The 15,323-nt window shown below is 49.9% G+C and overlaps 1 protein-coding gene across 3 annotated transcripts in view; it reads left to right on the forward strand.

Annotated features, from left to right (window-relative positions):
- The window catches only part of fkbp16 (FKBP prolyl isomerase 16), a 295,397-nt gene that overhangs the window by 241,627 nt on the left and 38,447 nt on the right, over positions 1 to 15,323 (forward strand). For 2 of the 3 annotated variants that reach the window (XM_072468704.1, XM_072468702.1), the window contains exon 5: positions 13,514 to 13,686. In XM_072468704.1, coding sequence (XP_072324805.1) covers positions 13,514 to 13,686 — 173 coding nt within the window. The remainder of the gene's footprint in view (positions 1 to 13,513; positions 13,687 to 15,323) is intronic. The other variant, XM_072468703.1, reaches the window with a different exon arrangement.

Genomic DNA, 15,323 nt, shown 5'->3' on the forward strand with positions numbered 1-15,323 from the left:
ATAGTCACCCACAACTCTTGAAATTGAGACCTGACGGTCTGCACCACAGAGTCGAGATTTTCAGCCAGAACAACATCCTCTTTAGCAACCATCATTTGTTGATGCATGCAGCCCCGGACAGGGCAGGGGCCCACTCAGTAGCAACTGTGCCACTGAAAATAGGGCCCCAGCCCAGCCCAGCCCACCCCATCCCCACAAACAAACAAGGGGATGGAGTGGGCTCTTTAAGTGTAGACACTCGCCAAACATTTCTCGGGGCATAACACAAGTCATGTGTTAAACCAAGAAAAGAAAAGTACGAAATGCGCTAGGATGAAGAGACAGTTTAGAAGATGAACAGAGCCAGAGCCTGTGAAAACACAGCTGCTACTGCGCTCACATCACGTGACCCCCAGATGATAAATTTTTGTCAGGCAAGGAAATGAAGGGATATGGAATCAAGGTAGGTAAATGGAGTTAAGATCCAGGTCAGCTGTGGTCTCACTGAACATCAGAGCAGGTGCGAGTAACCAAACCGATTCTTTCTATTCCTGTGTTCCAATTGCACTTCATATTGACCAATAGGTGTCAAAATTAATGGGACATAGTCGGTATCCTGGATGTTTGTAACTTCATTCTAATAAACAATCAAATTCTTCTCATAGTACTACCAGAGCAGCCTTCATATCAATTATAATTGTAATTATAAAGCTGCTGACCCCCCCAAAAGTGGAGACATTTTATTCATGGGAAAAGCTGTTGTGTTGATTCTCCAGTCAAGCACTCTAGCGGAGGGGGGGAGGAGTTGGGTGGGGGGGAGGGTGGGGGGGGGGTTGATGGAGAACATTGACCAAGAGATTACGGGCTAGAAATTTCATTGCGAGTTTGTTAAGTGTGGGCTTCACAATTTATGACGTACCACCACCTGTTCAGATCTAGGTGTGTTGCACACAAAGTTCATGTGCTAACTTCACCTGAATGATCAGGGGTTTTCAAGTGGGCGATGGGACGTGGGTGTCATAGGCTGGGACAGCATTTACTGCTCATTCTTGAACTGAGTGGCTTGATTGGCTACTTCAGAGGCCCAATGCTGTGGATCTGAAGTCACAGGTAGGCCAGACTGGGTAAGGACGGCAGATTTCCTTTCCCAAAAGACATAAGTTTTTACTAAAAAAAATCAACAATGGTTTACCGGTCATCGTCAGACTTTCAGACTTTTATTGAATTCAAATTTCTTCATCCACTGTGGTGGAATTTGAAGCTGGGTCTCTGGATTACTAGTACAGGGACCACAATGCTACTGCCTCCCCTTAAATCTATCCAGTCCCAGAATGGGGGGGGAGGGTGCGAGAGCAACAGCAGCGCACAAATGAAGGAGGCCCACCCTGGAGGCTGGTATAGGGTTAGGATCACCATGAGGTGAGTCACTGGGCACGGGTGATATGTAAGCAAGCTAGGTTGGAAGGACAGTTCATTTGCCAGATCAGCAGAGGGCAAGATTGCAAGTCAGTACTGCTGCAGAAGACTCGTGTGAGAATCTTGATGGGGTGGCATACAGGAGACTGCAGAAGGGGCATGCACGCAGAATGCTGGGCACTTTGTCTGGTATGCCAGACAACCTCCTGACACCTGAGGAACGTGGAGGTGTCTGGCTGTAACTTGGCAGAGGGCATGGTGCGAAGATTGCCCCCTGCTCCATCTCCTTGCTGGTTCCCAGAAGCACTGACACTGCTGTCTCCATTCCCACTACCCTTTTGCAGCCTTTGTGTGCAGAGGTCATCTATACCAGCCATTCCTGTGAGGATGAGGCAAAGGCAAGAACTTATCCAAACACCTCCAAGAACAATTCACGGTACTTCCAGACAGTTTCGCAATAGAAAATGTTCGAAATATTAACTTACATGCATTCAGGGTGCATAGCTCTTTAAATAACGCGACCGCAGGACACATCTTGCTGCTTCACATTTCTTTTATCAAGAGTAAATAATGCAGGAATTGCCTGGACCTGCTTTGTTCAAGTTTGAGAGCAGCCAGTACAGCTGTGTGATGTTTAGATTGAACCAATTCAGCATGTGCGGGTGGACATATGCCCATGTATCCAGCATGTGCCCATATCTTTAAAGTACAGCATGTGAACTGTGGCCAGCAATGTAGTCTGCCCCCAAGGATGCCAGGTAGACCGACCTTTGTAGCGCAGTTAAGATCGGCGCTATGCATATGAATTTTGCCTCCCACCCCATCCCCCACACAGATATCTGCAGCCCCCTGATTTACCCAATTCAAAATTAATGGACACAAAATCAGGGGGTTGTGGACACGAGATTATCCAACCCACAGTTTCTGTGAATGCCAACACTGACCAGGCTGTCGGCATCTTTGCATTTTGCCTGACAAATACTTTGAACAGAAAATTAGCCCCTTGAACATTTTTTTCTCTGTAACACTGCTTAGCTGCCAAACATCAGCATGTAGGAAGCATCGACAGGACAGTCAATCATGAGTAGCAGTTGTTGAAAGTGCTCAACTTCTGCCTTGAACTTTGCAACTATGTTGAACCCTGTTAACTAGCCTAACAACCTCTCTGAGGCATTTATATTTTCAATGGCCTGTTGCCCATTATATGCAACTGAAGTATCTAACCTGTTGCTGCTGCTGCAGACAGACTCTGAGATTGTTCAGAATCTTTATTATGAATACAAATGAACAATGAGGCCCAGTGAAAATCTAGTGCGTATGGTGGGCTTGCCTTCAATGCTGGCTTTTATTCTGTGCCAAAGCCCATGCTAATGAAGCGTGGGCCTTGCACAACTGGCTACAACTGGGAAATAAAATTGCCAGGATTCACTATTGACTTTCCCAGTTATTAGCCTTGGTTTATCCTGGATACACAAGACTGTTGTGTTATTCTAATGACATAATTGCTTGAGCTTATTTACTTTATAAGACACAAGGCACCAATCGCTGATCAGTAATTGGGTAAATACGTTGTGCGTTCACTTTTATAAGATTAGGCACATGAGAACAATTATACGGAGGTATAAAGATTAAGACATCAGAGCTGTGTAATGCCTGTATGCTCTGTTCAAAACAAAAGTGAAACCAAGAGTGGATCGCATGACACTTTTTTTCTAGTGATGTCATGCTGCTAGCCCTTGTGATGAATGTTGAAAATTGTACACTGATACAGTAATATTTTTTAAAATGTTGCCTCAACATATGGGCAGACTTTCTGTCTGTAAAGGGGCAATTAAAATGCTGTAAAAGTGAGACCATCATTAATTCCAGCCATGTATGTGTTTACAAAGAAAAACCTAATGGACTTTTGTTTATAGAAAGAAGATTTCCTGGAGTGCAAGTAATTTGAGATATTGGGCGAGATCTACCAGCCTCGTCACACTCTCGCTTGAGCGCGACACGGCCGTTAGATCGCGGGAGAGGTTAGAATCGGGAACCGCGCTGGGCGCCGATCAGTTTGTGAATTAACAACCCGCTCCCGTTGGTGAAACCAGGATCCCACCGTGACGAGGTGAGAAACCAATAATCACCAGTTCAATCCAATCTCCACACCATTAATGGGAATGACCCACTATCTAACAGCCTCCCGTGATCAACCGCCTCAGCGCCCGTGGCTCCACCATGCCATCTCCTGAATTGTCTGTACCCATAATGGGGGCAGCTGTGGCTATTGCCTATCTGTCCCACTAACCACCATGACTCCCACTGAACATGGTGGCCTCCGGGCACACAGCTGAAGGCCATTGCTAATGGGGAATTGGCAACTATAGTAATATGAGCACTCCACAGCCCCCAAGTGGAATTCCTGTTGGTACACTTTCCATGGCACAGGTGAGAGTTACTGCCCGCATCCCAACCAGGCGGTGAGACCTGGACACTGTGCCTGAACACCGGAGGCTTCAACACCACAGAAGCGGAAGACAACATCCAAAACCTGGGCCTCAGCACTGGGGACATGCCCGCAACCAGGGGACAGCATGGTAGCACAATGGTTAGCACTGCTGCCTCACAGCTCCAGGGACCCGGGTTCAATTCCGGCCTCGGGTTACTGTCTGTGTGGAGTTTGCACTTTCCCTCTTTGTCTGCGTGGGTTTCCTCCTGGTGCTCCGGTTTCTTCCCACAGTCCGATGATGTGTAAGTTAGCTGGATTAGCCATGCTTAATTTCACTTTCATGTCCAAAAGGTTAGGTGGGGTTACTGGTTTACGGGGATGGGGTGGAGATGTGCGCTTAAGTAGGATGCTCTTTCCAAGGGCTAGTGTGGACTCGATGGGCCAAATGGCCTCCTTCTGCACTGTAAATTCTATGATTCAACCAGAGGGTGGGGGTCATTTAGCGTTTTTGCAGCACTCTGTGTTGGTCCTCTGGGTCACTCTCCCCGCACTGGCAGCCGCTGCCACTTCCTCCCTTCAGGAGGCACTGGCTGCCCTGTGGCTGACCTGCCGAGTGCCTCGGGAGAACAGTTGTGACTCCACCGCGTCCAGCACTCGGTCCAGGTCGGCATCTCCGAATCATGGAGCCAGTCGCCTTGGTGGCATGAGTGCATGCTGTGTGGGATTACCTCTGCAGGATCGGGTTAAATGCTGCTCCCCCTCCTTAGTGGGGGGCTGTCGAGTGTGGTCCCGCGAGTCAGCCGGGGGACAGTCATTTGCAGCATGAAGCCTGTGGGGCCTCATTAAGTGGACCAATTAAGAGACTTCCGGTGGCGTGGGCGAGCAGGGCAGCCGCAATAACAAGAGCTCCCTCCGGTGGCCGCGATTCGCAGCAATTTCGGGGAAATCCCCGAGTCCTCACGCACTGCCCGACTATCGTCGGCCTTTGGGGCCGCCACGAGCAGCCAGCGGGGCCGGTTTAAAAACCGGCGAAGAGCCCTATGCGGGTGTTGGGCGGCGGGGGCTGAGGCGCTGGGCCCGGCGCGGCAAGTCAGAGCAGCGCGGGCAGAGCTAGGAGGAGGCCGAGGCGGCAGGCCCGAGGCCAGGGCACTATGTAGGGAGGGTGCTCCACGTCGGATGGCTCCCACCTAGGAAGAAGAAAGAAGGTTGAAGCCTGGTCCCAGGGGAATGCAGAGGAGAAAGAAAGAAGGTTTCAGGAAGTTTGGTGAAAGTTGTTTTTTCTCTCCCCCTTTTTTTTTCAAAAAAAGACGGTCAGATTGATGAAGGACAGGAGGGTGAAGGGGGAGAGAGGAGAAAAGAAAGAAGATAAAAAACAATAAGCCGCTAAAGGATGCGAAGAGCAGTGTCGAAGAAAGGAGGAAACGCGGGTTCGCCGCCGAAGGAGAAGGCGAGCAAAAGTGTTGACAGGATGGCGGATGCCGAACTGCAAGGCGGGGCCGCACTACTTACGGTGGAGAAGATGACCGAGGTGATGGCGGTGGAGCTGGAAAAACAGTTTGTGAGGCACATGAAGGCCTTGAGGAAAGAGACGGCGGTCGTGCTGAGGTCATGGGTGGAGGAGGCAATCGGCCCGACGAGGGTGGAGGTGGCAAAGGCATCGGCCGAGGTGAGAGAGCAGGGCGAGAAGTTGAAGGAGGTGGAGGAGGCCGTGACATGACACAGCGACCAGGTCACCTCGAAGGGGGACGATCTACAGAGGGTGGTGGAGGTTAACAGAGGACTCCGAGCAAAGCTGGAAGACTTGGAAAACCGCTCAAGGCGGCACAATTTGAGAATTGTGGGCTTGGCCGAAGGGACAGAGGGCCCAAGGCCCACGCAATACTTTGCTAAGAAGTTGGCGGATCTGATGGGGGAGGGTGAGAGCCCCACCCTGTACGAGCTTGACCGAACTCATCGGTCATTAAGGCCGAAGCCCAAAGTGAACGAGCCGCCAAGGGCAATAATTATCTGCTTCCATAAGTTTTGCATGAAGGAGAAGGTATTAAGCTGGGCGAAGCAGGAGCGTGAGGTGCTGTGGGATGGTACTGCGGTCCGGATCTACCAGGACTTGACAGTGGAGTTGGCAAAAAGACGAGCGGGGGATGTAGCAATGCTGCAGGAGACTCACTTGAGAGTGAAGGACCAGATGAGACTTAAAAAGGGCTGGGTTAGCCAAGTGTTTCACTCCGGATTTGATGGAAGGGCCCGAGGGGTAGCGGTACTGGTCAGCAAAAGGGTACGCTTCCAGATGGAGAAGGTGGTGGCAGATCAGGGGGATAGATATGTGATTGTGGCAGGGGTGCTGGAGGGGAGATTAGTGGCGCTGTTAAGTGTATACGGTCCCAATTGGGACGATGTGGGATTCGCGAGGAAGGTGTTTGGGGCTATTCCCGACTTGGAATCGCTTGAGCTGATTGTGGGGGGGGCACTGGAACTTGGTGCAGGAGCCAAGGTTGGACAGATCACGGCCGCATTCACTGGTCCCATCAGGGGGGGCGAAGGCGCTGGCTGGGCTAATGGTGGAAATGGGAGGGGTGGACCCTTGGAGGTTCCTGCACCCAAGGGAACGGGAGTACTTGTTTTTCTCAGCGGTCCATAAGGTATACTCGCGGATCGACTTTATTGTGGTGGGTAAGGCTTTGCTGGCTGGAGTCAAGGGGTCGGAATACTCTGCTATTGCAGTGTCAGATCATGCTCCACATTGGGTGGATATGGTGCTGGAGAAGTGGGCAGCGCAGAGACCAGGGTGGAAACTGGATGTGGGGCTTTTGGGGAACCAAGTGTTCTGTGAGAAAATTGAAAAGGTAATTAAGGAATATATAGGTTTCAATTGTACGGGTGAGGTCTCGAAGGGAGTCGTCTGGGAGGCTCTAAAGGCGGTGGTGAGAGGTGAGGTAATTTTGTTTAAGGCCAGGGTGGATAAAGAGGAGAGGTTGGAGCGGCAGAGGGTAATAGATGAGATGTTGGAGGTAGATAGGAGGTATGCAGAGGATGGGGACCCGGCGAAGCTGGAAAAGAGGAAGGAACTACAGGCGAGCTTCGACCGACTGTCCACCAGGAAGGCGGTGCGCCAACTGAGACGAGCAAGGGGTGCAGTTTCTGAACATGTTAGCAGGTAAGCTCCGGAGGGAGGCAACGGCAAGGGAAATTCTTCAGGTGAAGGATAGGGAAGGGAAGTTGGTGGTGGCTCCAGTGCTGATTAACAAGGTTTTTGAGGAGTTTTATGAGAGGTTGTACAAGTCAGAGCCACCCGGGGGAGACCGTGAGATGCAAGAATTTCTTGATGGGTTAGAGTACCCGAGGCTAGGGGAGGGGACAGGGCTACATTAGAAGGAGCAATAGTGGAGCAGGAGATAAAGGATGCGATTGGGAGGATGCAGTCGGGGAAGGTGGCAGGGCCGGATGGGTTTCCGGTGGAATATTATAAACAATTTAAGGATAGGTTGGCACCCCTGATGGTGGGGATGTTTGAGGAGGCGATAGGGAAGGGGGTGTTGCCGCACACCTTGGGGCAGGTATCAATTTCCCTGTTGCTAAAAAAAGATAAGGATCCGACGGAGTACTGGCCCATATCACTTCTGAATGTGGACGTAAAAGTGTTGGCGAAGGTACTGGCGGGTAGGCTGGAGGAGTGCCTCCCGAAGGTGATAGGGGAGGATCAGATGGGGTTCGTGAAAGGGAGGCAGCTGTTTTCGAACATTAGGAGGGTTTTGAACATTGTTATGGCACCGGCGGAAGGGAAAGAAACAGAGGTAGTTGTGGCATTGGACGCCGAGAAGGCGTTTGATCGGGTAGAATGGGGGTACCTGATGGCAGTGCTGGAGCGGTTTGGGATTGGACCAAGGTTTGTGAACTGGGTAAAGCTATTATATAAGGAGCCGAAGGCGAGTGTCCACACAAATAATATCAGTTTGAGATACTTTTCTCTCCACCGTGGACGAGACAGGGATGTCCTATGTCCCCCTGCTGTTTGCACTTGTGATTGAGCCGTTGGCCATCGCATTGAGAAGTTCGGGAGCATGGAAAGGAATAGTGCGGGGGGGACAGAGCATTGGGTGTCCTTATATGCCGACGACTTGCTGCTGTATGTGTCAGAACCGTGTGCGTCGATAGGAGGAATATTGGAGCTTCTGCGGGTATTTGGGTCTTTCTCGGGGTACAAATTGAACCTGGACAAGAGTGAGTACTTTGTGGTGTCTCGGCCGGGGGGTGGGGGCAGGGGTGGGGGGGGGGCAGCCATTCCGTAGAGCAGGGACTCATTTTAGGTATCTGGGGGTGCAGGTTTCCCGGGAGTGGGGGAGGCTTCGCAGGTACATCACTAGTTTGGTGGGGAGAGTGAAAGCTGATCTGGCAAGGTGTGACAGCCTTCCTCTGTTACTGGCAGATCGGGTACAGGCGGTTGAAATGAATGTGTTGCCGCGATTCCTGTTTATTTTTCAATGCCTACCGATTTTCCTGCCAAAATCTTTATTCAGGGAGATTGAGGGAAGGATTACCTCATTCATATGGGGAGGGAAGGTGGACAGAGTGAGAAAGGTGCTGCTACAGAGGGGAAGGCAGGCAGGGGGTTTGGGTCTCCCGAACCTGTTGTACTACTACTGGGCGGCGAATGTGGAGAAAGTGGGGAGCTGGGTCAGAGGGGTTGATTCTCAGTGGGTCAGAATGGAGGAGAGTTTGTGCAGGGGGTCAGGGCTGAAGGCTCTAGCAACAGCTCCCGATAGCTCCGGGGAAATATTCAGCAAGTCCGGTAATAATAGCTTCATTGAAAATCTGGAGGCAGTTTCGCCAACACTTCAGGTTGGGTTTAGGGTCAAGGGAAATGACGATTCAGGGGAACCACAGATTTGAGCCAGGGAGGTGGAATGGAAGTTTCCGGAAATGGGAAGAGAAGGGGATTAAGACGCTAAAAGATTTGTTTCTTCGGGGTCGGTTTGCAGGATTGAGAGAGCTGGAAGCGAAGTATGGGCTAGAGCAGGGAGAAGTGTTTAGGTACATGCAGGTTCGGGATTTTGCCAAGAAGGAGATACAGAGCTTCCCAGAGGAACCGGCCTCCACATTGCTGGAGGAGGTGTTGACGACAAGGGGACTGGAGAAGGAGGCAGTGTCAGCGGTGTACGGAGCTATTCTGGAAGAAGATAAGGCACCACTGGAAGGGATCAAAGCAAAGTGGGAGAAAGAGCTGGGAGAGGTTATAGAGGACGGGGTCTGGTGTGAGGTGCTCCGGAGAGTGAATGCCTTCACCTCATGTGCGAGGTTGGGGCTGATACAGCTGAAGGTGGTATATAGAGCGCACCTCACGAGGGCGAGGATGAGCCGATTTTTTGAAGGAGTAGAGGATGTGTGTGAGCATTGCGGGGGGAGGCCCGCAAATCACGTTCATATGTTTTGGTCCTGTCCAAAGCTAGGGGAGTACTGGAAGGAGGTGTTTAGGGTAACTTCCAAGGTGGTGCGTGTGAAACTGGACCCGGGTCCCCAGGGGGCCATATTCGGGGTGTCGGACCAGCCAGGGTTGGAAACGGGAGCGGAGGCAGATATCATAGCCTTCGCCTCATTGATCGCCCAAAGGCGGATCCTGCTGGGATGGAGAGCAGCCTCTCCACCCAGTGCCCTGGCATGGCGGGGGGACCTGTTGGAATACTTGACCCTTGAGAAGGTTAAGTTCAAACTGAGGGGAAGCTCGGAGGGGTTCTACAAGTCATGGGCACTATTTATTATGCACTTTCAAGAACTGGATAGCATCGAACATTAGTTGGGGGGGTGGGGGGGGGAGGGGGGCTGTGTAGATTAAAGGTGACTATGGGTAATCCCTGATTCCTTTTTGTCATTTTTTAAAGTAAACATGCGGGCTGATGTTTGGGGGTTGGTGGGCGGATGGGATCGTTGTTATTATGGGGATTAACATATCTTGCTGATTATTGTTTATTGTTGATGGATGTAAATGCGGGAGAAAATGTGAAAAAGGAGGAGAATAAAAAAATTTTTTTTTTTTTTTAAAGTGGACCAATTAACTTTTGATACTGGTGACGGTCTTGCTGGGTTGACCGTCGGGAAGCCTACGGCAATTCCCACTCGCTACCACATCTAGAAATGTTCCCGTTAAATTGCGCCCATTGTGTTTAGAATTAAGTCAGCAGGTCAGGGGATCTGAGTAGGATAAAGGTGATGTAATTAATGAGAGGAGCCAGGTCTGTAGCAGGCAGCTTAGCTTTTAGTTTTCCTAGGAGCTTGAAGCTGAGCTTGAGCTTTTGCCAAAGACTGTTAAGCAGTGGTCTCCCAAAGACAGCAAGACTTGCAGCTGGTGTATGAAAGGGTTTCTCCCTCTCTCCAAGCAGTCTTTCCAAGAAATCCCTACCCCGAGGAGAGCAAGTATTCCTGTCTTTATTAACTCCATTTATAAGTAACTTTTGACCTGTGATGTGCTTTGCTTGATTGGAGATAGAGAAGGTATAAATTAGTCGTAAAAAGTGTTTCCTTTTATTGTTCAGAATTGTTTAACTGTTAATTGCAAGCTATTTTCTGTGATGTTATTGTAGTTTAATTCTACGTTAACAATAAAGATTGTTTCAATATAACATATCTCTATTTGTCAATGGAATTACTCCTGGAGCAAAGTACCCATTCCTCACAGTTTTACAAATTTTTTTTAAATGTTGGAGTTCAGGGGCGAAATTCTCCTGAAACGGCGCGATGTCCGCCGACTGGCGCCCAAAACGGTGCCAATCAGACAGGCATCGCGCCACCCCAAAGGTGCGGAATGCTCCGCATCTTTGGGGACCGAGCCCCAACATTGAGGGGCTAGGCCAACGGCAGAGGAATTTCCGCCCCGCTAGCTGGCGGAAACGGCCTTTGTTGCCCCGCCAGCTGGCGCGGAAATGACATCCCCGGGCGGCGCATGCGCGGGAGCGTCAGCGGCCGCTGACAGTTTCCCATGCATGCGCAGTGGAGGGAGTCTCTTCCGCCTCCGCCATGGTGGAGACCATGGCGGAGGCGGAAGGGAAAGAGTGCCCCCACGGCACAGGCCCGCCCGCGGATCGATGGGCCCTGATCGCGGGCCAGGCCCCCCCCCCCCCAGGACCCCGGAGCCCGCCGTTCAAAAAGTGGTTTAATCCACGCCGGCGGGACAGGCAATTTATCGGCGGGACTTCGGCCCATCCGGGCCGGAGAATCCAGCGGGGGGGGGCCCACCAACCGGCGCGGCCCGATTCCCGCCCCTGCCAAATATCCGGTACCGGAGACGTCGGCAACCGGCGGGGGCGGGATTCACGGCAGCCCCCGGCGATTCTCCGGGGAAAGTGGAAACTTCACACAGTCACTAAGGCCTGAATTGAACCCAGGTCCCTGGCGCTGTGAGGCAGCAGTGCTAACCACTGTGTCACCGTACTTCCCGGTGAAGGTAATTGCAGTCTACACATTTGAAGGAAAGTAAGGAACCTGCTAAAGGAATGAGATTGAACTAGATAGGGAAGAGGTTGAATGAGTTCTGGGACTGATAAGTAACCTTAACGCTCACTGGAGCAATATTACAGAACAAGAATTCTTAAAAAACATGACAATGCAGCAACTCCTAAAGAAGCAAGCACCATGGGAATGGTTTTCATTTCATAGAATTTACAGTGCAGAAGGAGGCCATTCGGCCCATCGAGTCTGCACCGGCTCTTGGAAAGAGCACCCTACCCAAGCCCACCCCCCCCACCCTATCCCCATAACCCAGTAACCCCACCCAACACTAAGGGCAATTTTGGACACTAAGGGCAATTTAGCATGGCCAATCCATCTAACCTACACATCTTTGAACTGTGGGAGGAAACCGGAGCACCCAGAGGAAACCCACGCACACACGGGGAGAACGTGCTGACACCGCACAGACAGTGACCCAAGCTGGGAATCGAACCTGGGACCCTGGAGCTGTGAAGCAATTGTGCTAACCACTATGCTACCATGCTGCCCACTTACTCTGTGTTGTGCACTCTACACTGTGCCAAAGTGTCAGTCTTGAGTACATTTTTAAGTCCTACAATGACGCTTGAAACCAAAACCATCTAACTGAAAAGTGAGCCCGACTATGCCAAGGAGACACTTGGAGCTGAATTTTCCTGGCCCTATTGATGTGGGGCCAGGAAAATAGGGAGGAGTTGTGTTGGGTCAGCTACCTATTGCATTCCCGCCTCTGGGGGACTTTCCCAGGTGTGAGCTTCGAACTAGGTCGGTTGCCCGCACCACGGAACTGGGCAGCCAATTAAGGACCCACTTAGGGGCAGTATTGCACCTGTGCTGGTGTTCTTTGGACTTCAGAGTATCCCCCACCATGTGTAGAGGCCACCAGCTCCATTGAAAAGGCCTCCCAAAGGCGGGCCAGGATCAATGGGGGCAAAACTCCAAGCCCCAAAGCCAGATGGCCCGACGACTTCAGCCCCCTTCATTTAATTATTTCAATGCAGCCGAATGAAGGCACCTCGATTTTGGGGTGTTCTCACGCCTACCTGTCTGCCCCAGCAGTCTCTCCTAATGGGGAGTGACATCACTGTGGGCCCTCGGGTTGGACTCCCGGACCTGGGAGCCAATCAGTATCTGCTGTTCAGAGGCTTGCACCGGAGGGTGTACTGATGACATGGATGAGCTCCGGAACCCCATATGGGGTCTTGACTCTCACTGGAAATTCAGCCCTTGACTTTAGAGAGCCCTTCAGAAAGAGTGATCAATACCTGGAATCGTCTCCAGGTAAAAACAAAATGCAGAATTATTCAAGACAGACAGACATCCCTTCATACCCTTCCCTCCCTCCATCATTGTAGCCTCCTCCAAATTTATCACATCCACCCCCTCCAAATGCATTTACTCTGACCTCGCCCCATCAAAGGAAACTTGCCTTCCACTACCTCAGCCCCATGCTCTGCAATTTCTATCACAAATCTGTCCGCCTCTCCCTCCCTCTTTTAAAACCATCTTTAAAACTTATCTCTTTGACTCCCCACCCCCGCCTGCCCAAGCCCGCTCCAAATCTCCTTTGCCTCAGCAACCATGTTTAAACATCTCCGTGAAATGCCTCAATGGGTTTTTCCCAAGCTAAAGGAGTTATGTAAATGTCAGTTGTTGTTGTTATCTTTGAAATGAAACGAGTTGGCAGAAATATTTTAAGGCTATTTTTAAGATACTTTAACCATGACCAATATTTTCCGTTTCCATCCTTTTGCAGGATGTTCAGTGGGGGAGTCAAAGCTGAATGAATGGTATACCAGGCATACAAATGTAATTCAATTCCATTTTCAAGACATACATTCTATCCTTATTTTTAGTGTGATGGGTAGATTTTATATAGATTCAGGTAGCGTAACTTACAGCAATTTTGGAGAGTTGGTCTCACTGAGGTATAAGCTGAGGGATGCCAAATGGAGACCCAAAGCACCTCTCTGACAGTAGGTTGTAATTACAGCGTGACAAGTTTACATAGGAACTTTCCATTATAAATGTTGCCATTGGGAAAATGTGACACAAAAATGTGACAGAAACAATAGAAAGTACAATTTGATAGAGATCAAAGATACGTCGGTGGAGTCCCGGTCAGTTTCACTATGACACTATTTCTAGTTCACTATTTCTAGTTCGCTGTGTTGCTGTTATTCTAATGCCTTTACTGGTTTCAAATTACAGTTAATCCCAGTGCTCAGGAAGCAGAAGAACTGCAGGAAGATGGGCTGAAATGTCTCAACAATTTGGCAGCCACCCAGCTGAAGTTGGACCTCCATGAAGAGGTGATTGCTTCCAGTAACGCTGTCCTGCAACTGGACCCCAATAATGTGAAAGCTTTATTCAGGAAAGGAAAAGTTGAGTATTCCGTAACCCCAATCATAATTCGCCTACAGCTTGAATATTCACCGTACGAGTTTCACTATTTGTACAAAGCCCTTCTGTCTCCTCAGCTAATGGAAATGTTAACCCATTTATTTTAAATAATCATGCCTCCACTAGACATTGAATCAACGAATGGTTACAGCGGAGCAGGCCATTCAGCCCATTGTGCTATCTGTAATATCTACTCAGCCAGTCCCACACCACCACCTTTTCTCCGTAGCCCGGCACTGGAGCACTGTTATTTCACAGCGCCAGGGTCCCGGGTTCGATACCCTCTTGGATCACTGTCTGTGCGGCGTCTGCAAGTTCTCCCCATGTCTGCGTGGGCTTCCTCCGGGCGATCCGGTTTCCTCCTACGGGTCTTGAAAGACGTGCTTGTTAGGTGAATTGAACATTTTAAATTCTCCCTCAGTGTACCCGAACAGGCGCCAGAGCGTGGTGACTAGGGTTTTTTCACAGTAACTTCATTACGGTGTTAACGTAAGCCTACCTGTGACACTAATAAAGATTGTTATTATTATTAATAAAAGGAAAAGAGCCAACACATTAACTGTTCACACATAAATATTCATGCAGTCTTACTTCAAGACCTTTGGAAGTGTTAAAAATGAACCAATGTTTGAGAGCAAATACAGAATCTAGATTCACTTCAGTTTTGGAGGCACTGCCTAAACCCCACCTAAACGAATGGGGAGTCATGTAGTGGAGATATCATGTCACACGAGTTTAGTTGATTCCTTTTACCTGTAAAATAATTCAGAACAATATCCCCAGGTAGGGAAACTAAATGGGATTTTTCTTTTCACCACTTAAATGTTTCATGTTTGGAGATCAATTGACCATGTTTACCCAGGACATTTAGTGATGTGTATGCCAAACTAGAAGATGGAGGAGTAGAGCTTTTGTTGCTGCATTGTACTGGTGTAAAATGTGTGTAACAATTAAAGTCCAATATCAGCCACCAACACCCTGCATCCCAAGGACGTCTGAAAAATGTTTGGCTGTCTGAAATTGGGTTGAGCCATTTTTCAGCAGTCCCTATAGTGGCCATCTGAGTAGGTGTTATCATAGAATTTACAGTGCAGAAGGAAGCCATTCGGCCCATCGAGTCTGCACCGGCTCTTGGAAAGAGCACCCTACCCAAGGTCAGCACCTCCACCCTATCCCCATAACCCAGTAACCCCACCCAACACTAAGGGCAATTTTGGACACTAAGGGCAATTTATCATGGCCAATCCACCTAACCTGCACATCTTTGGACTTATGTTCCTTGTGGATTTATGTTCCTTAAAAATGTAAATAAGCGGTTCCATGCCTGCTTCAGGTCCCCTCACAAAACCTGATATTGGGCATATCCTGTTTAGGATTCCTCAGTGGCCTTTGTGGCTTAAGCAACATCCGGCAACTGAAGATAGATTTCAGAATAAAAATGTGGCCCATTGCTACTGTGCTAACCTCCGACCTCACTCTCTGACCTCCCGGAAGACAGGCAGCCAATTTGATAGAGAGTGAGCTGCCTCTCGAGCACCCCCACCCCCCCGTCCGTCCGTCAGACAGCCCCCCCCCCCACCCCGGTCAGATTATTTAGATGAGGCCTCAGGCCCAATAT

The sequence above is a fragment of the Scyliorhinus torazame genome, chromosome 12 (genome assembly GCF_047496885.1).
Source record: "Scyliorhinus torazame isolate Kashiwa2021f chromosome 12, sScyTor2.1, whole genome shotgun sequence".
NCBI lineage: Eukaryota > Metazoa > Chordata > Chondrichthyes > Carcharhiniformes > Scyliorhinidae > Scyliorhinus > Scyliorhinus torazame.